General features: G+C 35.5%; 1 protein-coding gene across 3 annotated transcripts in view; it reads right to left on the reverse strand.

The window, feature by feature from the left end:
- The window catches only part of CSMD3 (CUB and Sushi multiple domains 3), an 891,194-nt gene that overhangs the window by 22,014 nt on the left and 841,501 nt on the right, over positions 1-27,679 (reverse strand). For all 3 annotated transcript variants that reach the window (XM_045861257.1, XM_045861256.1, XM_045861255.1), the window contains 5 exons: positions 25,073-25,249; positions 14,651-14,830; positions 12,465-12,638; positions 7,480-7,653; positions 6,020-6,093 (listed from right to left, as the gene is read on the reverse strand). In XM_045861257.1, the coding sequence (XP_045717213.1) occupies positions 6,020-6,093; positions 7,480-7,653; positions 12,465-12,638; positions 14,651-14,830; positions 25,073-25,249 (779 nt within the window). The remainder of the gene's footprint in view (positions 1-6,019; positions 6,094-7,479; positions 7,654-12,464; positions 12,639-14,650; positions 14,831-25,072; positions 25,250-27,679) is intronic.

A 27,679-nucleotide genomic window follows, 5' to 3' on the forward strand; every position in this document is an offset into this window, starting at 1 on the left:
TGTGGAGGTTAAAATACACATCATGTAGTTTAGTGAAAATGAGACTACATTTCATTGTTTGACACGGATAGTTCACACAGTGAGCAGAGAAGCTGGGGGTACAATGGGCGGCAACAAAATACAGTTTCAAAAGAAAGCAGACCCCACGGGGATATATACTTGGCTTTAACTTTGGATCTGATCTTACTTGAATAATGTATATCTCACCTTTGAGACTTAACTTCCCATCTACAAATAAAGATGATAATATTATTTGCCTTGAGATTTGTTTTAAGGATGAAATAAAATAAGATACATAATCCACTCCACACAGGGATGGCATACAAGTTTTAAATAAATTCTAGCTATAATTATTAAGTCAGACATCAGTAAGAATTAAGGGTCTCAAATGGCAAAAAGGCAGGCTATGACATTTAAAATCTATTTTTTAATTGAAACAAATTTGCTGAAGCTTTCAGAGCAAGTAAAATTGGTATAGAATATAATATCTTTAGAAAATTAGCTGCCATATGAAGAAACTATTAAACAAAATGAATAGTGAATGGTGATTCTGATTATGAGGCTGGCGCTGCCATTTGATAGAATTGAGTGGGTGAAAGCTGGGCTAACTTGTGGAAGGAGATGGGGGAAGGAAGTTGTTTACCCAAAATATATTTCGAGGAAGAGCTACCAGGATTTATTAAATGCTTAGAAGTGGAGGACAAGATAAGGGACTGTTAGAGCCTGCCACTTCAACCTGCCTCCCCAACCAGAGTCTGAGATGCTTAATTGCTCTCTTAGGACTTACCACTGAGAACCTGCTCCCACTTTCCCCTTAGTCCCTACTGCCACCTGCTAAAGCAACATGAGGCTAAGCCTAATGCGACATAATTTAATACAAATTCTATTTGGACCCCGAGACTAGCTAAATTCACCATTTCTCATAGTCTCATTATCTGCCAGAACTATACTCTGCCAGAAACACTTAATCCCAGTAGTCATTCTTTTATAACAAATGTTATCCATCCAGTTACTTTGTATTATGTCTTCCACAACACCTTCACTTTAGCCTTTAGGAAATATCTTATCTCTTCAATGCCCCATTTCATCCAAGATTACTATATTGCTCAGCTCCAGGTAGCACTTGCCATGCTGTATTCCATAGAAACAGAGTCCCTTGAATTGTTCCAGAGCCATTCACAGATTCCCTGAGATTGTGTAATACAGTGCTACAGATTCTTACTTTCTCCTGTGGCCTAGATTATGTGACTCATCATGCAGATTTTGCAATTCTGTTCTTTAAACAGTTCTTCAAAACCCATCAATCCAACAATCCTGCTTCATGCTAGATCTCAGTTAATGGGGCTACCTCTTACCCCTAAATCTACCCTCATTTCATCTACTACCAAATGCTGACAGTTTTACCTCCTAAATTTTTATCAAACCTTCTCCCCATTCCCTTACCACTTACATAACCTGTTTTAGTCCTCAAAATCTTTCCTGCAAGCTTTGTTTCTCCAAAGTTAGCAGATGTCATGATCGCCAGGAGGACTTACCAAAACACACATAGCTGAGGACCCCTCTAAAGTTTCTGACTGAGTAGAACCTACATTTCCAACAAGTTTCCAGGTAAGACTGCTGCTGCTTGGTCAGGGACCACACTTTGAGAACGACTGCCGTGGGCAATTACCATAAGTAGTGAACTTGTCTGCATTTCTCCAGTCTTGACCCATGAAATTGCATGCTATTCTTCCTGTATGAAATGCCTTTCCCAACTTTCTTTTCGTAATCTTACTCTAAAAGATTTAGTCCAGACAACATTTCTAGAGAGGCTTCCCTGCAGCAACCAACTAGGAAAACTATGTGCTTCCTTAATACCTTTCAAGTTATTAATGTTTTACCCATCCTATGAGACCACATATTCCATCTGACTCAAATACCAAAATCTTCCAAGATTTACTAGTAAAAAGTGCTATTTGGTTCTGGCCAAGTTGCTCAATTGGTTGGATGTCATCCGTACAACAGTGGCTATTTTGTGTTTGATTCCTGGTAAGGGTGCATACCTAGGTTGCAGGTGCAATCCCAGGTCAGGTCATACATGGGAGGCAACCAACTGATGTTGTTCTCACATTGATAACATTCTTTTTCTCTCACTCTCTCTCCCTTCCTCTCTCTCTAAAATCACTAAACATATACTTGGGTGAGGATTTTTAAGAAGTGCTGTTTGTGTAAGCAGTTATGTACAATGTGAAAATTAATACTGAAAACTATTTTTATATCAGGAGTTAACAATCATCCATGTTGTTTTACTTTCACCAGTATGGTAATAAAAATTACTTTAAATCAACCCAAATCATCATGTTGTATGCAAATGCATTATAAAACTTTAGGTCATGTCTAATTAGTACATATGGCATCCTTTTTAGCTCATTATTTCTTCTTTAAATGTTATATCTCAGTTTCTAAATCATGAAGTTTAGAGAACTAAATACAGGATTAATTGAAGTTTTTGCACAAACTTAGAACTTTCTAAATAAGATCTACCTTCCCCTTTCATGATATTTCATACTAAATGGCTGCTAGAATTTTCATCACTGTATTCATTTGTATTTGATTTTTAATATCACACACTTGTTTAATTTGAGTATACAGTATAGGTCCCAACAACTTTCAAAGTATACTTATAGTTAAGGTTTTAAAAATTTATATGCTCTCTGTAATCTATTTTAAACTAGCTTTCTACTTGTATTTTTATTATGCTTATATTGCACATTATACTCTTCAAAATTGAGGTAACTATTAATAGAAGACATACATAAGTTAAGGTTAATAGAACTGAAGGAGAAAAGTAGGGTCATAACAATAAAGGAATAACGTGTTAAGATGAGATGCAAATGGGGGTTTTCACTGATCATCAATTTTTAACCCTGAGTTTCCTGGCTTTTAAAAAATCTTGTGAGTTTGTATTAAACATAATCAGATTTTAAATGAGCAAATAAAATTTACATTTTTTTGTTTTAAAAATTTCTGTTGTCATATTCATCATTTAAAGATAATAAGACACTAGTAACATAGTTACCTTATTTAATATACTTATACATTAATTTGGATTATAAACTAGAAATAGCACAATCAGCATGGTCATTTAGTTAGGGTTAACTATTTTAGTGTTAAATATCTTGGGGTTAACCATCTAAGAGTCAGATTCAAAACATTTCATATATATATACACACACGTGTGCACGTGCACACGCATATATATATAGCTTTATGTAACTAGTCCTAAATCTAAATAATGTGTCTTCTAAAGCTCAGATCTCAATTTAAAGAGTGATACAGTAGTTAATGAAATATATATTTGGCATATATCCCATAATTAATCTACATGTTGTATCAATCATTTTGACAGCTATTCCCTTCACTGCCAGCCTATTTCTAGCAAAAATTGTTCCAATTTTCAAGAGTTTAGATAAAAAGATAAATTACAATATGTTGAGTATTTTTTTCAATGCTAGAATTTTCATCATCTCTATCAAGAGGTGATACATTCTTATATGTTAATAGTTATATCTATGTCCACAAAAATCTATTAGTATTATAAATCCATATAGGAAAGGAGAGTGAATAAATGAACACATAGAAGAGAAAATGATATGAAGAAAATGATTGGAGTGCTATTGCAGTCATAATTTTCTCCTTTTTCTTGTCCCTCCCAGAAGTGAGGTTCCTACAGCTCTTTCTACTTAACTCTCTATTGCCACCTGATAAAACCAGTGGTGGATACAAAAGTTAGAACATTCTGATTCTCTCTCTGGAAATCTGGAACTGAGATTGAGGCAATTAATCACTTTCTGTGTGTGACTGAAGTGTAAAGAGAAACAATACACCCCTGGCCATATGGCCAATATGCAGAGAGAGAAAATGAAGTAAACAGACGAGTGGAAAAGACTGAGTACTGTAGTCCAGTTACTAAATTCTGGGCTTGGTGGGTCTCACTTGAATCCTCTTGTGGCCTCAGACACATCTGCCACGTGGCATGTAATGCCTTTAGGGTTAAGCTAGTTCAAAACAGTTTCTGTCACTTGCAAGAGTTTTTCTCAACCAATAAAGATGCCTTTTCTGGTTATATAAGACCATATGCATTTGGAATATTAATAAATTGATAGTAGTTAGAATTAGAATTTTTAAAATTCTGTTGGCTCTCTGCAGATTTAGGAAATATAATTAGTGCATACCAGAGGGGCAAAAGTAGGTTTAGAGTTGTTTGCATGGAAAAAAGTCCAATAATTAATAAATAATAAAACAAGAATATACTGTTTTGCATACTCACAACTGTAAACCTACTCTTGGACCACCCTGTATATAGAGTAAATATAATTAGTATACATAAACAAACATACACATATACCTGCCATATGCATGTACAAAAGTTGATTTCTAATGTAACATACTCAATATATCATTTGTAATTATAATAGAGATTAATATAATTATATATAGACTTTACCATGTTTGAAATCTAGTTTATTCATATATACCTAGATAGAAGATAATGCTCTAATATATTTTTATGAACCAAATAATATGGATTCAGGGTTAGTTTCATTTTTAAATAAATTTTTAATGATTGTAATAGAATTCTTAAAATGCAGACTTAAGAATGCTATTCATTTTTTAATTTTCTTTTTCCATTACCATTTGTCTACCCTATACCCTCTTCCACCTCCACTCACCGTTTAATTAGTTGACTATTACAAACTCAATTTTGATCATTTCTATTTCCATTATTTCAGAGCTAGTTTACTGGAAAGAACCCATGTTTTTTTCAGAAAAATCACCTGATCCTGTGCACAGATAGTAGCTTCTCAGCTCTGTGCTCTGTGAGAACACTGTCAGTGACTCACTCTCTGGCCACAGACACGTCACACTCTATTGTAGTTTCTTTGCCCATATGATGAAGACTGATGCTGCTTAGCTAGTGGTCAACGTTTCAGGATTTAGATAAACTGATAAAACTTTTCTGTACATAGGAATTTAAAGTTTTCTAGGACATCAATACAATAGAGACTGAGACACTTCTTTTACACTTTCATTATCTAGGCAGGCCTGAGGCAAAAGGGGAGAGTTGGAAATGCTCTCAAATCAGTGTCCATACTGAGCCTGATCTGTAGATAAATGAAAAGTATTCTAGCAACAAAAATATGGCACCTTTGATGAATACTCTTTTTAGAAATAGATGTTCTTCAAGTTCACACTGAATTTCACACAAAATAGCACAATTTGAAAACCCTACAACACAAAGCGGCTGGGTGTTGCGGAAATGGACAATTTCCTTTTGGAATCAGTATGCACTTTGGCTTCCCCGAGGCCCTGTAATGAAAACCTTGCCGAATCTCCACACAAGATCTAAATTGGAAAAGAGAGAACAAGAAAGTCGGCCACACATGACTGGGCGTGCTAAAGAATTGTAATTTAACCATCCAACTACGCATGGTGTAACAACAGGTTACGGTTAAATTATTTTCTCAGATGGTTCTCACATCAATGACAATGTGTAAAAATATTTTGGTATTATATACACATTATCAAACAAAAATATTTTAGACTTACTGTCTTACTGAACAACCACATTTTATGTATTAGGTAATTCAGTCTCAGTGGCCTCTCCTTTCCCCTCTTTCGCCTGTTCTGTCCCTCACTGTCCCCACCTCTTCCTGTAGAGTGTACTCATTCACTCCCTCACTTACTCTTACTCCCCCTCTCCTCCTGCTTATGGATTTCCCTATGCTCATAGCTATCTCCAATGTTCCTTTATCCTTATGATCAATTAGGCTCTTACTATTGAAGCCTATTTTTCTTTTATTCTCCTTTCACTTCAACTCTTTGTGTTGCTTGTTACCTTTTATAAATACATTCATTAATGCAGAGATAAGTGTAACTTTTCCTCTGTTTGCATCAACAGGACTTCGTGTTCATGAACCAATAAAGCCCTTATGATACAGTTTGATGTTAAATGGAAATTTTTATTTAAATCACTCACTTGAAATCCAAATGTATTGTTCTGAGATCCATGCCGTGGCACCCCTGGGTTTTCACATGAGGTACGAGTGGGCTCTAAAGTGAAGATTAAAAACATAATATTTCTTCAAAACTTACAGTTATATTTAAATGTATATTTCTCTCATACAAAACTATTTTAGGTGATATCAGCTTTAATGAAATGGCCCTGGGTAATACGAGTGTAAATCTAATAGCATCTCACCATGGACAGAAGCCTACTAATAACACAGCAAGCAATCCAGGTAAATTACATTTTATATAAATTATGCAATTCTTGAACTCTGAAACCTTGTACTATAAAAGCACTTGACATGCAACTAAATCTGTAGATAAAAATTTAAAGAAAAGTGGAGAACACATACATAAAATATTTGTCTAAGAACTTTGCTACATTATAATCTCAGGTATAATAATATTCCCCTCAAGAAGTAAGAGTTTTTTCCAGTCACAGGACCTAGTTATTTGGATTATTTTACTGATATCTGTAGCAGATTCAGACATAAGAAGGGTAGGGCTGGTTGTCTCTGAGTTGGCTAGTTTGTATGACAGGTTATCTGGTTAGTTTACCAAAAGTGGCATTTAGTTTAGTTAGGATTATAGAAACGTATTTTGACAAACTGTCAGTTATAAAAATAGTCACACAGTTGTAAAGTAAGCATAGGGGATAGAGTCAATAATCATGTCATGGCTATGTATGGGGCAAGATGGCTACTATACTTATTGGAATGATCACACATTCATAAGGTATATAATTGTCTAATCACCACATCGTACACCTGAAACTAATACAATATTGTATGTCAAATGCAATAAAATGTAAATTCATTTGCCCTGGCTGGTGTGGCTCAGTGGATTGAGTGCTGGACTTCGAACCAAAGGGTTGCCCATTCGATTTCCAGTCAGGGCACATGCCTGGGTTGTGGGCCAGGTCCCTAAAAGTGTGTGTGAAAGAGTTAACTACAAATTGATGTTTCTCTCCCTGTCTTTCTCTCTCCCTCCTGCTCTCTCTAAAAATAAACAAATAAAATTAAAAAAAAATTAATTCATTTTTTGTAAAGAATGAACTTAGAGCCATTTATAAATCAATGTATCTTTGGTATATTTTTTGGAGCAAGTTTAATTTAATTTGAATAATTTTTATTAATGCTAAAGATCTATACTGATGTTAGTACTTAATAATGTTACTACTAGGAAAGATTTTGCCTTTTTCATTTTATTGATAAACAACAAAAAAGGTATTTCAAGTGTTCCTTCTGGAAGTTTTCCATGTTAAAAGTAATATCATGTCTACCAATGTTCATTTTCAGTGTCATCTATATTTTACATTTGTTTTTCACGTTTAGTCAAATCCAGCTTACAGGTTAAAGAAACTCATTAAATGCCACTACTATCTATTGGATACAAAATTACAAAGCATGATCAACCTTTCATTGACGTTACCTATGCAGTGAGGTGACGAGCCGCTCCAAGTGCCATCTGCTTGACATATTCTGGTGCTCGATCCCACTAATATGAAAGGCGAATTGCAACTGAACGAAACCTCTGACTGGTAGATAAAGCTTTTGCCTTCTCGCTTTCCCTGGGCAGGTATACCGGGGTCACCACAGAACTTTGCTGGAAGTGAAAAAAAAAAGACAATTATAACAAAGGTTTAGGATGCATTAGAGTAAACAATTTAGAAAAACGGTGACAACTAACTGAAATAGTGCACTAAAGTGACATACTATCCAGTTAATCTATCCCAATGCATTTTTTAGCTTTTGTCTACATGAATACTGAATGTTCAACTCAGTATACTATTTTACAAATTAGTCTGATTCAGATGTGTCCCACCCAATGGCCCCTTAATAATTGCAGGGTTTTTAAAAAATATTCACCAGAATCAAACCACATAGTATCTGTAAATACAGGCTGCAAAGTTGAATGTAACCCTGAAAAGGCATGTGCTCCTCAGATAGCTCTGTCAAAGGGAATCGACCCATGGCATCTAGGTCGTACTCTCCAGAGTGCTGTGTGAGTCAAGTACACGGTCACTTGTTCTGTAGTGTACTGCTGACCGAGCACACACCCCACTCTTTTGATGCCTTCCTCTTCAGAATACTGTGGGGAATTTTGAGTGTTTATCTTTAAGAGAAGACCATCCGATTTCAAAACTATACAAAACTAAGGAAACTCAGTCTACAGCAACCTCTAAAGGGATCTACTTCTCAGGATTTTTCACCCAATTGATTAGATAATTCCATTCAATCTTTTTGATTAATTAGCTCCATTGAATCTCTCATATTAATAGCATTTTCTAACTACTGAAACACAGTATTCTATATCGTTGTAGACACGTGGACTTATCAGTAAACAAACTAAGATCCCTGCCCTTGTGGATTGCCTGTATTTGTGAAGAAACCAAACAATAAACATAATAAGTAAAGGTAATGTATGGGAAGGTGATAAGGTCTTAAGAGGAAAAATTATGCAGGAGAAAGAGATTAGGACTGTGGATGCGTGGATGAGATAAATGGCGAGGGCTGGGAGTAGATTTTAAATAGTGTGACAAGGGTGTCTCTCACTGAGAAAAGGTTTGTAGGAACAAGGAATTTAGCCACACTGCTACCCCAAGGGAGAGCATTCCAGATGGAGGAAATAGCATTGCCAGCACGTTGGAAGAAGAATAAGGCCAGTAAGGCTGGAACAGAGTGAGCATGCAGGAGTGTTGTTATAGGGAGTAAAATCAGATGGTTTCAAATCTAGTAGATAACCAAGGCATCTGTACGCTAGGCTTCCAATTTATTTTATTGCAGTACAAATACATGACAGATAATAAGTTACCATTTTAACTATTTTTAAGTGTACTCCATTTTTTAATTTGTAGAGTCAGCAGCTAAAAACTTATTTTCCTACAACGCAAACAAATAGCAACAATAAAACATAAATTCTGCCTTAAGATGGCTATAGGTTGGATGACCATAAAATGCATTATCCAAACCAAGACACTTTTGGGAGTGAGAGGGACCTTCTCACTGGATCAGACAGCTATGGGGACAAGAAGAATAACTAGGAATGCTCCAGGCAAACTGGAATGAATGAATGCCCTAATTATAGAATACCTCAGTCTTAAGCTCAATGTTCAAAGAAAGACTTTTGCTGAAATTCAAGACACTACAAGAGACTTATATTTTCAAAACTATTTTTTTACAAACTTTTCCCCTTTTTAAACACTTGAAAGTGATCATAAATAATAAAATCAAATAAGTCAATGGAAAAATTGAGAGTAAAATGACACAGGTAAAATAAACATTTTTACTGTGTGTTGTTTCAATTGTCACCATTTCTAATATATATGAGCACTTCTAGCAATATAACATGAAACCCTAGACTCCCAGGCCAGGCTCCTTGTCTCACTATTATATCTCGAGTACATTTTAAATTGAATGGTGATTTCCTCAGGGATCATTATCAATGGGCACTTTAGCTTTAGCAATTGTTTCTATTGCCAACTTATTTCATAACTCATTTTTGAAGAGTTTCTCTTACACATACATTTCTGCTGAGTCACTTACCTCAAAATCACATCTTAGCCAAAAGAGAAAGGAGAGAAACACACCCACTCACACTCCCCAGGGCTGTCCCATGCTCATTGTTCCGTCTGCTTCTATCTGCAGATTTTCACATCCCCAACCAAACCGCCTGTGGGTGTCAGGCTTAGAGGCTTAAGACGGTTTAATTTCAAAGGCTCCAGATCAAAATGACAAAAATTTTAACACAAAATGACATGCTTTGAACAGATTTAAAAAGACTTTCCTCTTTATCAAGATCTCTAAAATGAATGAACTTGCCTATTCAATGGATAAGAGAACTGTCTGTTAAGTCTACCTTCTCTGAACTAGAATGCATACTCAGTCATTTCCTGGCAGTGTAACCATCGGCCACATAACGATGTGGCTTGTTCCCTAAATAATGACAGTATTCTCACTATTTGATCTCTGAGCCCAACTGTCATTATCTATTAAAGTGTCATGACTGAACATATTTACCCGGAGCTCTTGTTACATGTAGTAAAATTATATATGTAAAACAATTGGGACAAAGTTAGCCCTATTATATTTGTATAGTTATTATTATTTAAATGTCAATGACAAGAATTTTATTATTATTTGTATTTTAATAGGTCAAAAAATAAAACATCATTATCGAGAAATGCTTTAAAACAATCTTATGATGGGTGTTTTGTTGAGCAGAATAGTGTCTATTTTAGAACACTTGCCAGAAATAATCCATAGATGATGAAATGCCAACACAAGGCAATACACATAGCACACACTCCAAAGGCTGTTACGACTGGGAATGTCACAATCCTCTTGAGATAACACTGTATATAATGTGGCAGCTAATATTTATTGAGTGTTTCCTATAAGCCAGTTATGGGTACATAGGAAGGACTCAACAAATATTTTTTTAATGAAAAGAAATACAAGAGAAGGTAAACAAAATAAATATTACTGTCATCCTTTGAACTTCCCAGAACTTCCTAGAGACCATCAGATTGGATTTACAGCATAACACTGTATTCTAGGAAAATGCAAAAGGAGCTGAATGGAGGGATGGGCAGCATCCCGCACTATAAAGATGTGTCAGTGTGAGGTTTGCCTGTGGCTGCTAGGGAAAACCATTTGATGGTGGAAAAATGAAGCACAGAGAGGATGACTTTATTCCTGTTTCAGAAGTAATCAATGTGGGCATCGGGGTTTACCCCAGACTGCCTGATTTACGCCATTCATTAGTGAGTGGTCCCCATGGTAGAATGCTTTCAATCCAAGATGGAACCCCAAACTGTTCTGTAGAAGATGTCAGAAAGATGTAAGAAAGCTCTTGATTGAGATTTTTTCATTTATAGCAAACAAACTTTGCCATAAGCTCATTTCTGTAATACCTCCTTGTCCCCGTCTATGTGTAAGCAGCCATACACATTGATTGGTTATTTGGCGTGAGAGACCATGTGTCTGTGTGTGTGTTGGTAAACCGAGTGCCTTGTTTCATCAACTGCAATGTCCATTCTTTCCCTGACTGCTTAGCTCTGTATTATGCCAAGTATCGTGAATGATTCTGTACTCTAATGTAACATTGCTTTACCTTCCACCCCTGCACCAATGTCAAACTGCCTTAGGTACTATAGCATTCTAAGTTTTGATATCTGCCAAGCGCTGTGCTACACACCTGAGACACAACCTGAGTGCAGGGCATCATACATATAAACACAGTAAGGAACATGTAGAGTGTGTTATAAGGAGAAAAAAAGAAGGGATGACAGGAGATGACAAAGGAGAAAAAAATAAAGTCTAAAAGGGCAGTGTTATAGGTCAACATATACAATTTTAATTATGATGACGAGAGAAGACAACATTGAGAATAGATACTCTGAATAAAAAAGCCCAAACAATAAAAGGAAATTTCCAGGCGAAGTAAAAAGTGAATACACGAAGGACTGATGCCAAAGCCAGGCTGAATGAATGCCCAGGGACAGGCAAGGAAGCCTGGGTGCCGGGGTTAGAGTGGATGGAGGGAGAATAGCAGGCCATCGCGAGGTCAGGGGAAATATGGAAAAAGGCCGGATGAGGCTGCAGGCAGGCAGTTCTGCTTCTCCTGTGAATGAGCTGAGACTGCAGGATGCTGTGCCCCTTAGTTCGCCCTGCCTCACCTCAAGGCCATGGGGACAGGGAGAGTGCTCTCCTATCTCATGCTGGGAAGGAGAAGCCTAGGAACAGGATAGCAATTCCTGTCTCTGAATGCGTACCGCTCACATCACGTGCTGAAATAACTTAGAGAAAACAGAAATCTGGCTTTTTTTTGGTTTTGTAATCTTACAGGTTCATCTTCAAATGATATTTGCTGGGATATAGAGTATACAAATACTTTTGCAACCTTTCTAACAAATAATAATCTCTTATCTCTGCGCTTAGCAGTTTTAGGTGTCTAGTCACAATCATTCTCACACTGAATGCCATTATAAGAACTTGATTTCAGTGAACACGTAAAGGTAACATGAATTTATTGCAGAAAGAGATTTGGGGTTAAATTAAAGCATTCAGCTGTGATATTCCAGGCTTAAATAAGAATCATTTTCTGGCAGACTAGTCTCAGAGGTTCTCTATTTTGAGGAATAGTTTTGAAAATTAAGAAAAGTTTGCAAACACAACAATTTAGTCTAAATTTTAGAGTTAGAGCAGAAGAAACATAATGGTTGGATTACACGAAAAGTAGCTACATCAATAAATACTGACTTTTTAAATTAACCTTTACACTTTGGAAGGAATAAGCTCATATTTATTCCAACAAAGTTAAAAATTGTTAAGTAACAGTTGTAATCTAAGTAAAATAGTTCTAAGAGAGTGGAAATGGGGAAATATAATTTTAAGTATGGAGATTATACTTACGTAAGCACTGCGGTACTTCCCCACTCCAGGTACCATTCCCTACACAGGTCAAAACAGCGGGAAAGGACAGCTCATAGCCTGGAGAACAGATGTAGCTAATACTGAAGCCCCAGTCGAAATTTGTTCCTTCCAACCTGCCGTTGGAGATTTGGGGAGGGGCTGGGCAGGTAACAGCTGCAATTACATCAAAAGCGATTAGACACAGATTTTGAAATATCCTGGGTGTAAAAAAAATAAACAAATACCAATAGGAGAAGCATTTGTGCTATTTTAACCTTTTAGAGGACAATACGGTGTGTGATGTTTTATTCTCCTGGTCATATTCCTGAAAGCTTCCTGGAATTAGTCCCTCTAGAACACAGCTACTCCCCGGCAGCATTTGGCCAATGAAGGTCAGAGATTGTCTTACAAAACAACAAACTGCCTGACATCTCAGGGGAGGCACACAGAGGGTCATCTTCATCCAGTACTGTAACGGATAAATTACTGGTTTTATACTCTTTTCCAATGACATTTAGACAGAATAAAGAGCTGGGTTGTTTAGCTATATATAGTGTGTGTCAGCATTGTCGTAAGGAATGAGGTAGTAATTATATGATATTTTCGAAAACCCAAATCATGTTATCCCATTAAAATATCTAAATTGTTTCTATTATTCACTTAGGTTCATAGGTTAAAATTTAATGTAGAATATTTTAATGCATTATTAGATTTTTAAACATTCATTTTAAAAATTATTTTGAGTTGTCCTCAAACAGAGATAGGTTGGCTCAGGTGACAGAGAAGAGGGGAAAAAGAAAGGTACCAGCTACGAGAATCTAAAAATGAGGAGTGATTATATGACTAGCAACATATCTGAATAATTTTTGGACTTGTTTAACATTGTCATTATCAGGATCAATTACTTGTATGTGAAATAACTTCTAAAACATAAAGTGTCTATTCACACGTCTTCATGTCCTAGTTCCAGTGATCTGATTCCCAAACGGTGACATCAATAAGAACAACACACATCCGAGTTTTTTGTGTTAGATTCTTTGTTAGATGCCAGGGAGATACAAACTTATCAATGTATGGAGAGAGACACCTCAATGGGAAATCTAAATTCGTTTAAAAGATCAATAGTATTATTATAAGATACAAGTTACATGACATTACAATTACGTTATTCCACAAGCAATCAATCGGAAAACCTGACCAAAAGTATGAAAATATTTCCAATTGAAAAATAAATACCATAAGGTAGCAAATCTATGTCTATATTGCGTAAAAGATTAATTTTAGATCCTCCTTTTCTTTAAGGAAAATTACAGTTTTGTATTTCGGGTTAACTGTTTTCAAACTACTAGAAAATTTCCCCCTATCCATGTATTATTTGATCCAAATGAATCACCAAATTAAAGTTTTAACAGTGATTTTCAACTGGCATGCTGTGAAAAATTTTAAAACATGCAATAACTGACTACTCAGGGGCACTGACCTCTTTTCCCTCAGATTGTCAAATTAAAAAAAAAAACACTGCCAACACAACAATAGCTGACCAGTGTGAATACCTTGTCTTGAAGCATAAATACATAGGTCATGTAATAGAGTTACATCTTATTGGTTATGTTGCATAATAAGGTTGTATCTGATTGATTAATTCTTGGTACCAGAAATTCTTATATACAAGTATAGGCACCTGATATTTTAAAGTCACTTGAGAGCAAAAAAGTAGTTATTTACTACTATTTTTTTTGCAAGTCAAAATTATACCTTTGTTTGTCAGATTGGCAAAAAATATAAATTTTTGGTGTGTCACAGAAGTTTAGTAATTAGTTTATGCATGTCATGAGATGAAATAGGTTGAATTGCTATTCTAAATCATGAAGGTTATATTCACCATTAACTATTCACCAGTCAATGTAAATGATAGTAGTGTTCACATGTCAGAGTACATGATATTTTTGTTGGTTTTGTTACATTAAAGTTCACTGTCCCTACACACCATAAGATAAAATATTTTTGAATCCTATATATCATTATCTTATATATGGTTCAAAAATAAAAACTAAAGCAATCATTTTTTCAGTTTCAAAAAAGTGAAGCAATCCACAAGACACCATTTAAATTTACTTTAAAGCTGCACACTAAAAATGGACATCTGTGGTCCTCATCACTTATAAGTAATGAAAAAGTCCTGGTACCTCTGCAGCTTGGCATCACTCCACTCCATGTGCCATTAGTTGTGCAAGTCCTGATTCTGGAGCCATTGAGTTCCATGGTGTAGCCTGGCTGGCACATGTACGAGACATTTTGTCCAACTACATAATCATCTCCATATCTCAGTCCGTTGGCAGGTATACCTGGGTCTCCACAACTGATGACTATCAATATTGAAATATAGAAGCAGATGGTTAATGCGGTATATATTTAATAGAGAGGAAACCAAGCATATGGCATACTTAATATGTAAGTAGGGAAAATTAGTCATTACATTTCTCTTTAATCATAAAAGACAAGCATATTTAAACCACACACTAGAAATTCTTGACAATGACCAAGTATGTTTATTATGGATTCTATACATATAGTTCAGCAATTGTCATTTACATCTTGCAAAGGCTAGGTTATTATGCCATTATATGGTAGGGAACTCTGACACGGTAGCCTGTTTTAACATGCATCAGGTGATCATGAGTAAGCCATCCATGGAATCAAGATTCTAGCATATTTAAATCTGTATGTTTATGTATGGCTATTGAAGTTTCTAATGAATCAGGCTTGTTGGACTGAGAAAATATTTTCTGCATGGTGTTACTCAACTGGATATTATAATAGTTTTTAATTAAAACAATGCTAGGTGCAAAACTAATTTTTATTGAATAGATAACAGCATGAATAAACTCTAAATTGTGAATTTATCATGTACAGGGTGGGATACCTAATTTGTGAGGCTCAGTAAAAAAATAAAAATGCTACACACAGCTAGAGACAGAGAGATCAATTTCCCATTTCCAACAACTCATTGCCAACCTAAGTGAAAGAACAACCCAGAAAAAAAGAATAATCTTTACTCTGGAATGAGCTTGCTCCCTGGATTAGGTGCAAGTGAAGAGCTTCCATCAAGGCTTCTGTCAAGTGCTGCTAAATATGCCATGGCATGGTGGGCCCAGGACAGAGATAGTCTGCACCAATTCTGCATGAATACACCAAACTCTGACTGCCCTTTGCTTGCAAAAGGCAGCCAGCCCTTCAAACAGGATGGAGAATGGAGATGTAACATGAGCCTTCCTCAGCTGAGGACAGGATGGAGCATCTGAGCAGTGAGCATCAGTGGCCCCTAAGCAGGGGTGCGGTGTGAACAGGGAGGCCAAGCGGGCACAGGGGGGCCAGGTGGTGGGGAACAAAAGGCCTACAGCCCATTGCATTCTACAAAGATGGGGAGGCACGTGAGCTGAGGCTCCAAACCCTCATCACATGCTCCACTGTGCCAGGGGACTTCAGTTATAAAACACACATTCAAAGGTAAAGTGATTGAGTCTTTTGAGATAGTAATCACAAAGCATTAAATCCTAAGCACAGAGCCCTTTGAAGTTCTACCAGCAGCACTTGTCCATAACGCATGCTTTGATTACTTATATCATCACTTACGATGCCACCCAAAAGCTTTCAAAAAGACTTAAAACAGCATAGAAGATTAAAAAAATCCTAATATGACATTTAAGAATAAGTCATAACAGATTATACATAAGCTACGAAAGCACTTGCTGTTTTGAGCACATGATTTAAACATGATTTGGGCAATGGATAGCCTGAAAATTTTCTTGCTGCTAAGAGAAAAAAGAGAAAGACAGGGTATACTTTTTCTTTTCTGGATATAAAAAAAAACAGTGGTATGCTTGTCTTTTACTTTTTTTTTTTTGCTTCTTGAATCTTTTTGCTCATAAAAGGGATAATAACTACACCAGGTGGATCTGGGTTATATTTACTGATTCTTATTTTTAGGTAATTCTTCCTAGGTACCTACATACATAGGAAGGAATTCAAGTAACACCTTCCTAATTTGAAGGTATGAGGGTTAAAGACTAAAAGTAGATATTAGATATTAAGTCTTGTACTTATTAACTTAACATTAGGAATTATGATCTCAACATTTCTTTCATATTATTCTAATCTATTGACCCTAAGAAGTTTTAGGACCATGAATAATAGCAAATACATTAAGAATGATGTTCACAGACTCCACCTGCTAATCCTCAAAGCTCTGGGGGAAGGTTTGCTGAAATCACACTCTTTAAGTGTTTCTATAGGACTCCTAATAAGACTTTCTGCACATAAAATTATTTTTGTTCTTTTAATTATTGATGAAGAAAAGATTTTTAAATTATACAACCAAGTGGGATAGGAAATCAAATCTTGTCATTTCCCCAAACTATGCCTTTTTTTTCTGCAGTTTCAAAAATTTTTGAAAGTGAGTATAAGCCTTCAGTTTATTTTTGTTTTATGTTACCTTATTTTATATTTTTAACCTAGATTCCAATTATGAAGAGGAAAATGAAAGAGAACACCCACCATTGTTATTTTGGGGGCAGTGCCTTACAGACTGAATTAGAATCCTGGCGAGAAAGAACATCTAACAGGGTGGAAAGGCACAGGAGCTGAGATGTGTCTATCAGAGAGAGGACAGGGGGGTTATTTTGCAGAGACGCTGAGAAAGAGTTCTGCCTAGCATGGCAGCTCATGAATGGAGCACCGGACAACAGCAGCTTCAGAAGGATGTGTTTGGTGACTAATGAAGCAAAGGCTCTAATGAAGCAAAGGCCAGTGAAAGAGGCAGTCTCCAATAGCAACGGTCTTTTTAAACAGCACCTGCTCCACAAGTCAATTCATTCACCACCAGCGTGTTTTCAACAACAGAAAGAGGCTTTTGGTCTTTTTGCGTGAAACTTTAGAAGAGTAGCTCCTTAGAGCTGTACCTTAAAATTCGCAGACATCAGTACTGATGATGGAGTGCCTTGGTTTATTGCAAGAAAATCTTTTCAAAAGTCATGAGAATCGCTAAGGACACAACATTTACACACACACACAAGCACACTTACAGACACACACACACCAATAAGCTCCATGAAGAGGGCTGATCTCCTTTCCACACTGCTGCATTCGCAGAGCCTAGTCTAGTACATCACAAATACAAAGTAAATACTTGTTTCAGGAATAAATTAGTGAATGAGCATATAAGGAATGACAAAATAGCTTGGATTTGCAAAAACACATACGTTCTTTTAAAGATTTGAATTTGTTTTTATGGGAGGTTTACTCATTAGCTTCTATCACTTAACTGATGCTCATTTGGTATCATTTATGATAAACTGAAGTAGATAACCTCTATGCTAAAAATAAAACATATCTGTCATAATTTTAATCTATGGCACTTCAAAACATCTTCTTAAATGATCATTATAAATATGCATATTTAAATAAAATAGGATCATACTACCTACACTTTTAAACATAATTTATTTTTACTCAATATCTAGTGGATATTTTTACGTGTAAATACACATAGATCCATGTAACGTTTTAATCACATAATACTCTCTTATATGGATAAACATGCAATACAATTCATGAAACCAACACCCTGTGGACTGATGTTTTGACCAATAGGAAAAGGAAAACCCATTGTTTTCCTATTAGAGACAATGTAGCAATACACTTGCTTGCTCAGGCATCCTTATGCACTTGCTTTGCCAGGTTTCAAGCCTGGAATAAAATTCTACTATAGCAAAACGAAGTTCCAGAAAGGTGATCAACTGTTTCTCTGACAGCGCTTTTGGTTTTACATGATCTCTCAATTCAACTGTTGACTTTGTTTTTAGATCTCAGTGAGGTAAATTTTCTTTATTTTAACCTTGGCACTATTGACAGTTGGGACTAATTAATTCTTGACTGCATGAGGCCACTCTTCTCATGGAAGGTGTTCAGCATTGACCTCTTCCTGCTAGACACTGTTAGCACACTCCACTCACCTACACTGTGACAGCCAAAAATAACCCCAGACATTATCAAATGTCCCCTGAGATGCAAAATTGCCTGTTTAAGAACCACTGCATTTAGCCACAGCGCTCTCTCCTTGAGGAGATTTAGATGACTTTTTAGCCTCACTTCACCCCATTTCATGCTGGGATAGCTCCCAGCTTTCTCTTGTGTGAGACTAGCCCCATCTCCCTGGCCTATGGTCTACAAAAACAAAGCAACTAACAGACAAAAAACTCCGAGAGTTCTCGGGTTGGTAACAAAGTCCAGTGAGGACCACTTCTGTCCTGGTCCTTTGGAACAACGAGCCTTAGATTCATTTATGACTGGGTCTGATTAAGGATGCTGTCCCTGACCCAAATGACGAGACCTGCTGGAGGCAGGGCATTGGTCATGTTGGAAGAAGTTCTAGTAGATTTTTAAAAAAATCCAAGAAATAAGTGGATGTATTTCTTTTAGACTTAAAAGCCAGCCCTTACTCTACCTGACAAGCCCCTCCCTGGTACGGATTGTATCTTTCTCTCCAAACACTACGAGCACTATGTGCTCCAGGTTCCAGAGGTGGCTCAGCCTCTAAGATGGCAAAAGGTCCTATCCTATACATACCCTGAGTGGTTCTTGTGCTGACAAAACAGAAAAACCATAACAACAAAATAGTATTTTTGAATGAGTAATTTACCTGTGCTTAGTTTTTAAATCTTTTCTTTCAGTAAGAACATCACAGAGAAGAACTTCAATAAATTTTATAATTGCTGTTATGAGGTACCAGTATTATGGCAAATACTTTCCTTTCCAGTTTGGTTTAGTTCTGTGAATGTTTCTTAATATTTAAAATTCCTCTGCCAATGTGTGCACAATATTTGAATGTGTGATCTTAACCTCAAGATATATGCTTGTACCCACCCTTGAGGATATCTGGAGGAAGACTCACACTCCAGCACGGGTGATGAGCTTGATAAGGGCCTGTTTGGAGTTGTAGAAGGATGGATGTAAAGAGAAGGGGAGTGTTCTTATTTGTGAGGCTTAATTTTAGAGAAGGATCAATTAAATGGGAAATTCCCCAACTCACTTACAATCTGAAGTTGGTTAAATATTAGCAGGTAGAATTTATGGGAGAAAAATGTTATACTTTTACCAACATCTCCACTATGGTGAGCTATGAAGGGGAAGCAGAGGGGAATGACCGTTGTTGTTAAATAATGTATCTTCCGAAAATGTTTCACAAAAGTTCAAAATGTTTCATAAAATGGGGAAAACAATCACAGATGACACATTTATTTATTTATTTAAAAAAATTTAGCTATTTATTTTTAGAGAGAGGAGAAAGGAGGGAAAAAGAGGGGGGGAGAAACATCAGTGTGTGGTTGCCTTTCACATGGTCTCCACTGGGGACCTGACCCACAACCCAGGCATGTGCCCTGACTGGGAATCGAACTGGGGACCCTTTAGTTTGCAGCCCACACTCAATCCACTGAGCTATACCAGCCAGGGCTCAGATGACATATTTAAACATATGATGGGACTGGAGTTTTTAAAGGACATAGAAGAACATGTGTGTGCATTTGTGAGATGGCTGTGGTATGTGCATGCACATTACTACTGGACATTCAAGCTAATAAAAGGTATATTTTCAAATCACCTCAGTGAGGAATTCTCAAAGGGCAAAAATCCTTGGAATCCCAAAGCTACTACACCGGCCTATAAAATATTAGAGACCAGAAGGCTTATGTACTGAACTCTTTATTCTCATTTCCTGGCAGAGTGCCCGAAGGTAGTAAGTTTTGTGTAAATGATTTTTTTATTAACTGAAGCTATAAGTAGTCCAATTGCATTATATCCCCACAGGTCTCTATTTCATTTTAACTGTATTTATAGATTAAAAATATATATTGATATAAGTTAAAAATAAAATTACTGGATCACTTCTCTGGTATTCACTATGGAGGAGGCACTAAGGACAGCATGCCTAAGGACAACTGGCCTCGGAAGAAATACTTCAAGGAAGCAAGGTTTTATTTTTTTAAGTGGAAAACTCCAAATTAAATTTATTTATATTTTATTTTCATCACACTATTGTAAACTGTAACTTATTTAGCTGTCTTTCAAGGACTTTATTAATTTCTGCAAAGGTCTCTATTAATTCTTTAATATTCAAGTCACCCTCTTTTGAACCATCTATTACACCATCAATCTTCCTGATTTCCTGTCTTTCCACTGATACTGTCCTAATTCTAGCTGATCCCTCTTGTTAATAATTATATATGTGATTCAACAGTACTTGGTTCATTTCCTTTGAGTCATTATATTAAACTATTTCATCTCTTGTAAGATTTTCAGATGTATTATGGACCTATATTTGTACTGTATGTGGGATATTTTATCTTGAGACAAGCAATAAAATTACTAAGGATATAGAGAGTATATTGCAGTTTTAAGCAGAAAGGATTGTTAGGCAAAAACAAATTTTACCAGTGGTCAGATCAATGAGAAATGATACAGCATTGTAGTACTTAAATTGGTAATGTAGAGAAATTGAAAAATTTAGAGAAATAGATTATATAACTTAACAAAATAGTTCCACGTGCATAATAAACAATGTCCTATTTTACATCACGTCAAATACACTTGACTATTGTAGCAATGATAGTAGATAAAACAAGAAAACAAAATGGAGAAAAATACAAAAGGAGAAAATGAAATGAACTTGAGAACATTGCACTTTGAATCAAATAGACTTGGGTTTCAAACTTTAGATCCTGTATAAACTAGCTGTGTTTCCAGGGGAAAGTTCTGTTTTCTTTATAAGATACCATTTCTTCAAGTGTGAAGTAGAAAAGATAATAATATATACTTCATAGATTTATTATTAGAAATAAGTGAAAGAATATATGTATAGCACATAGCACAAATCTTAACAAATGGTAAACACTATTATGATAGATATTAGTCTTTATGAGTAAAATTGATTACAATTTCAATTTTAAAAGGGAAGTTATTGTTTCAGTAAGTTTTCAAAAAATTGCTATCAGGGTTTTTGTTTGGAAATTTAGTTCAGGCACTTTAATTTTTTCATAATTAATTTGTTTCAGATTATATTTAGGTCCTTGCACATAGATACCAGAAAAAATAATGTGTAGCAAATGCAATTAAATTAAATCAAAAGTTATTTAATTCTTTTTATTTGAACTTAACCTTTCTGGCATGTATAGAAAATGCTAAAATTAAATGGCAAACCCAATCCATTTATGTTTAGCAGTGTCAGAGTCAATTAAATGATTTGGTGCCTCAGTTTCCCTACCTACACATGTGAGTCTGTAACACAATCTCTTCCAGCTCCAAAATTACAGAACTTCTATCAACCAAATATTTATATTAACTTTCACTGCAAATTAATGAGAAGGAATCTGAAATATCAATTCCAACTCAATTTGATCACCATATACAAGCATTTTCAGTATATTAGATTCTTTAACTACAGAAGTTTAATCTATTCTTATTTTATTTTATTTTATTATTTTATTTTATTTTATTTTTGATCCTCACTTAAGGACATAGTTTTGATTTTAGAGAGAGGGTAAGGGAGCGAGGGAGAGAAGAAGCATTGATGGAGAAACAAACACCCATCGGTCCCTGCTTGTACATGCCCCAGCCAGATCTAGGCATGTGCACTGACCAGGAATCAAATCTGTGACCTTTTGGTTTATGGGAGGATGGGTGAAACAACTAAGCCACAGTGGCCAGGGCAGTTTAATTTATTTTAATTGCTACTGAAACTTTACTCCTTGTTCTCTACCTGGGTATATTTTTGTGTTTTCTTTTGGTTTGGGGAGTTCTTCCTAGGGAATTAGCAACTTTTTTTTTACCTATAAAGTCAACTGTTAACACGTTTTCAGTTTTTAGTTTAATAACAATTCATCATTTAAAAGCTGATGCTTGAAATACCTTCCTTGACACAATATTTCTCCTTGAAGAACTGACATAAACAAGGGACTTTCTTTATATTTTTGATATGTTATTTGTACTTCATCTTTCTTGAGTTGAGTGATTTTTAACTTGACTTACAACTCCTAAGGAAAAATGAAGACCATTAAATTTTAAAAAATTAATGCATTAATGTAATTTTCAATCCAAGAATTGGGATATGCTTACCTGTTTATCTTTATAAAAATTGGAAAATATCTTAAATATAATACTTAGGTATTTATCCATGATGAAAAAAATCATTATTCTTATTGTGAAAAAATGGATGTGCTATTCAGATTTCTTTTACTCAGATACACTCATTATTTCAGCCTTTCCATGAACTATAATTTTAAAATATACAATCTACTAGAAACTTATAAGCTCTTTCTGCAACTACTTTAAAGTGGAGTGAAATAATAAGTTATGTATGCTAATAGGTAAAATAAAATTCATATGCGATATTTGAGTCAGTCAACAACTATTAAGTCACTCGTGTGTCACGTGATGTGCTCTACCCTAGAATGGCAATGAGACAAGCGGACCTAGTTACCAATTCCCTACAAAGTTTACAGGTTAACCTACAGGTAATTGTTAGAAGAGTGACATGGTATAGAGAAACCACTTTAGCCAGAAGGAATATGAAAAAGCATAGTGCTGAAAAGGCTTTTGTCAAATGTGCATCATTTGAACTTATACTAAAATGGCACCAGTAAGAATATTAAGGCTCACATGGGTTGCTATAGTGTGAAATAGTACAGCCTATTTGTTAATTATTAACAAATAATTGCAAAACTGAGACATTTTCAGTCAGTAGGGGGACTTCTATCTTCAGGATGGAGAAATAGATAAGACTTCACTCTCCATTTGAAACAATCCCCTCCAAAAGGACACGGTATTAAAATAAAACAAACAAACAAAAAAACAACAACAATTTTTTTTTAAAGTTTCAAAAGGCAGCAAAGCACAGTGGTCCTTGAGTGAGAGGAAACAAATGAGATGAGTCCAGAAACAGTCCTGTCTCTGTCCTGTTGCATTAGGAGTTTCCAGGCTGTAGCACAGGGAGGAGGACCCCACACAGAGCCCAAACAACTCCCTGAATTGGAAAGGTGTATCTGAGAGTCAGGAGAGAATGAAGTGGACAGAGTTACTGAGACAGTCCCCAAGAGGACACAAAAAGAGATCTTTGGAGATCTATAGGGAAAGAACTCCTTGAGTGTCCTGCAGAATACTGCTCAGCCTGCGAGGATGTTGTGTAAGGTGAGGTAAAGAACTACCAGGAGATTGGATGTGTCAGCAGCATTTGGTGCTGACACGGGGCCAGAAATATTACTTGTCACTGACTGATCAACAGCTAGAAAATGTTTTGCTATTATATTACTGACTTGTCCGTTATGTTCTATTCAGAGCTTATTTCAACAGCCTCTTAGCTATAGTCTGCCTTCACCTTTCAAGAGACACTGTACACACGGAGTATCTCAATAGCCCTGTCAACACACACAATTGTGCAGGCAACATATTAACTACAACCAATTTTCTCCAGAATCACAGGTATGATGTGACAATACTCTAATGGCATCCTCCCCTGAGTAGATTTATTTGAACCACTCATTCAGGATATACAAATAATCTCAAAGAAAAGGAGGCAGATGGTACAAGGCCTGGATTCTCACTTAAATTTCTAGGTGTTACTAGCTGTCAAGAGCAAATATTAGCCTCTTAACCCTGCCTGTTAAGAAGCCCAACACCTTTTTAGGCCCTGGAAACAACATATCCCTCATTTACAAATTTTACATAAATCCAATTTATTTTGTTATTCGCAAACTGACCAACTTTTACTGAAGCCCCTATAGCAAAGACACATGTAACACGTCCAAAGTGCAATACAAAAGGCATCCTTTACTCTCCCCAGTGTCTCTTTCACTGTGGAGGCTTAGTGACTTCTCAGGACCCCTGGAGTCTCGGAACACGGCTTAAACAGTCCTCCTTTCTAAACATCCCATGATCTCCACGATGCCACCAATGTTCTTCTAAATGAATAAGCAACCATGGTTTTCCAATAGACACATTATTGTTACTTATATAAATTCTATTTTATTCCATACATAAGCATTAATTTATACATAGGAATTTAAAATACATTTAAAAATTTTCTTCAAGTGAATAATTTTATTATAATACAGACTCTCTAACATACCATATTTTTTTGAGCCTATCAAAAGGGCAAATCAGCTACCAGGACTCCCAATGATGGAGATGCAAGAAGCCATGAATAATCAGTACAATTTTAAAAAATCCAACTCAGCTATTGATATGTGTTAGACGGGCAAAATAAAAATTGCATTCTTTTTATTAACCTTGATTATAGCTCATAATATATCTCTATTCTTCAAATATTGTTAAATTTCAATTAATAGCACTGATTTTCTGTGATCCCTCTTTGCTAACTGATTCTTTAAGTCACTAGTATAAACCCTACCCATAACACCATCATTTTTTAATCTGAAAGACAACACACATAGTCAAAACCTAGTACAGTTTGATTAATTATAAATTGCACCTATGCATGCATATACTCAACTACTTCTCATGTAACTAGCAACACTGACAGACATCGAGGAGAAACGTACTTGTGCAGTTGGGCAAGGTCCCGGACCACGTCCCGTTGGCCGTGCACTGTCTGACCGACGGCCCCAGAAGGCTATAGCCCTCCATGCAGGAGTAAATGATCGAACTGGAAAATGTTGTGCCATCAATCCGAAAAACCCTTCCATTGGCTGTTGTTCCTGGGTTACCACACTGTACAGCTACAAAAAAAAAAAAAGTTAAGAGTATGTATAAAAATAACATAATTAAAAATCCTCTCACAAAAACTTAATGACTTAAGTTTTGTTTCAAATTATCCAGAGGAGCTATAAAACCCTCTAAAATAAGCATTAAATTATCTTTTACAAGTGGATGAAATTCGAGATTAATTTATGTTGATTTTATTACTTTAATCACTAGAATACAAATTGTACAACAACAACTTTTTCAAAGTTTTTTGTTAGTAGCTATGGTAAAAACTTTATAAAGTAATTACTCAAAAGTATTGCCTTTGGGTACCGCAAAATCTTTCAAGGAACTATAAGAGTCTCTGCCTAAAAAGCAACTAATGTAAAATGGAAAGATATGTGATAATGAGATGCAACAGAGATTTATTATAATTAAACTTCTAAGAGGACAGATATAAAATAAGCAATTTAAATACTTTAAGTATCCATGTATATTTTTATTTATGTAAGTATATAAATTCTGAAACGGCTTTCATTAAATTTTCAACATATTGTAAACAGAAGTCACAAACACAATGCCGTGTGTGATTCACACTCTACTACGTTTAACTATTTGCCATTAACACCATAGTGACTTTTAAAACATATCCTAAAAGGAAGCCCATGTCCAACATGATACTAAATTTTGTTGTAATATAAGAATTTAAAGCTTTATTATCTTCATAAATATAATCTAAAATTATACTTTCTGAAAATATAATACCATCTATATCACTTACTGCATCATAAATATTTGATTTTGCCTGCCCTTTACAGTGGTGCTGCATGTTTCTGTATGTATGTGTTAGAGACAGGGGACTAATACAATTTATACAATTGCAACAAGATCAAACTGTGCATAGTATTTTCAGGGGAACCTGTGATATATTAAAAATGTTTACATCTGTTGTTCAGAGTAATTATCCTCTTCTGTATTCATTAGTATCTGCCTAAAATAACAATCTGGTCATATGTATTTATGTGTCACGATCCATAGTCTTGACACAAAAATCCAAGATGGATTTGAAAAGTATCATCCTTGTTTGGATGAACCACAGAATATATATGTATAACCAACAGACACGGACAACAGTGTGGTTATGGCCAGAAGGAAGGGGGGAAGGGCTGGGTGGGAGAGGGCAAAAGAGGGGCAAGCGGGGACATATGTAATCATATCAACAATAAAGTAAAGTTAGAAATTTAACAAAATGCCAAGTGATTTGCATTTTGAAATAGAGACCTGGGTTCAATTTTTTTCAACAATAAAAATGAAGAAATTTATAGATATAGACAAATCACACTTATACTTCTGTCCTCTTGTCTCTAATTCCTTCACATTAATACACATTTTTTTATCCACAGTATTATTTGAATTAAATACAAGTACATTAACTTAAGAAAAGAGGTACTGTATTTTTCAGACTATAAGATGCACTTTTTTACCATGTTTTTTGTTTCAATTTTTTTTTTTCCTATTTTCCTCTTCTAAAACCTAGGTACATCTTATGGTGTGGACCCCAGAGGCACCTCGGTTTTAGAGGAGGAAAACAGGGGGAAAAATTTTGAAGCAAAAAATGTAGAAAAAATGTGTGTCTTATAGTCTGAAAAATATGGTAAGTGCACCCCCTATCTAGAGTGAGGGCTGAAAGCTCTGTGGACACAGTGAAGAAAAGCAGCAAATACTTTGCCTCTGAAATGTTTTTCTGCATTTTTTTGTTCATTTCCTTTGTGCATTCATCTACTAGAATTTGTTTTTCTAAATGATTCGTATAAGCTCTATTTATGACAACAATATTAATTCTGTTATATTTTCTACAACTCCTTGTTCTTTTTTCTTTGTAAAATAGGTACTAATACATCAGTCAGCACCAGGTGGTATTTCATCTAAAACTCTTCGGCAGTTCAGATGAACAAAGGCCTACTTAGATATCACCCAGTAATGTCTGACATTATAGAGACTCCACCTTTGCAAAGTCTGAGTGATAAAGCTCATAGTTAAGTCTTACTGTTTCTTGCTCAACAGCATTGTCCATCCACTCCTTTCCCTGCGACAGCTACTGAGTTGTAATATTCTCTGAATTAAGGTTGCCAAATGTGCTACTTTGAGATTACGATCTTTCCTAAAATACAGATCCTAATTTTAAACACAACAAGTTTCTGAAATATAATCAGTGAAAAAACTGTCAAAAAACCTTTGGGGAATTATTTCCTATTTATAAAACTAGCACATTTGATACAATATGGAATAACTTTCAAAAATATGTTTGCAAGTTTAGTTTTTGCACTAAAATCATCTCAAAAAGAACAATTGAAATTATAAAGATAATTTTCCAGCAACATTTCATTTTCTAGCCGATCTTGTAAATATTTAAATACGTGAACTCAGAACAATTAACAATTTTACCCAAATATCCAAAATTTAAA

Source organism: Phyllostomus hastatus, unplaced genomic scaffold, assembly GCF_019186645.2.
Source record: "Phyllostomus hastatus isolate PE091 unplaced genomic scaffold, TTU_PhHast_1.1 phas_scaffold_21, whole genome shotgun sequence".
Classification (NCBI taxonomy): Eukaryota; Metazoa; Chordata; class Mammalia; order Chiroptera; family Phyllostomidae; genus Phyllostomus; species Phyllostomus hastatus.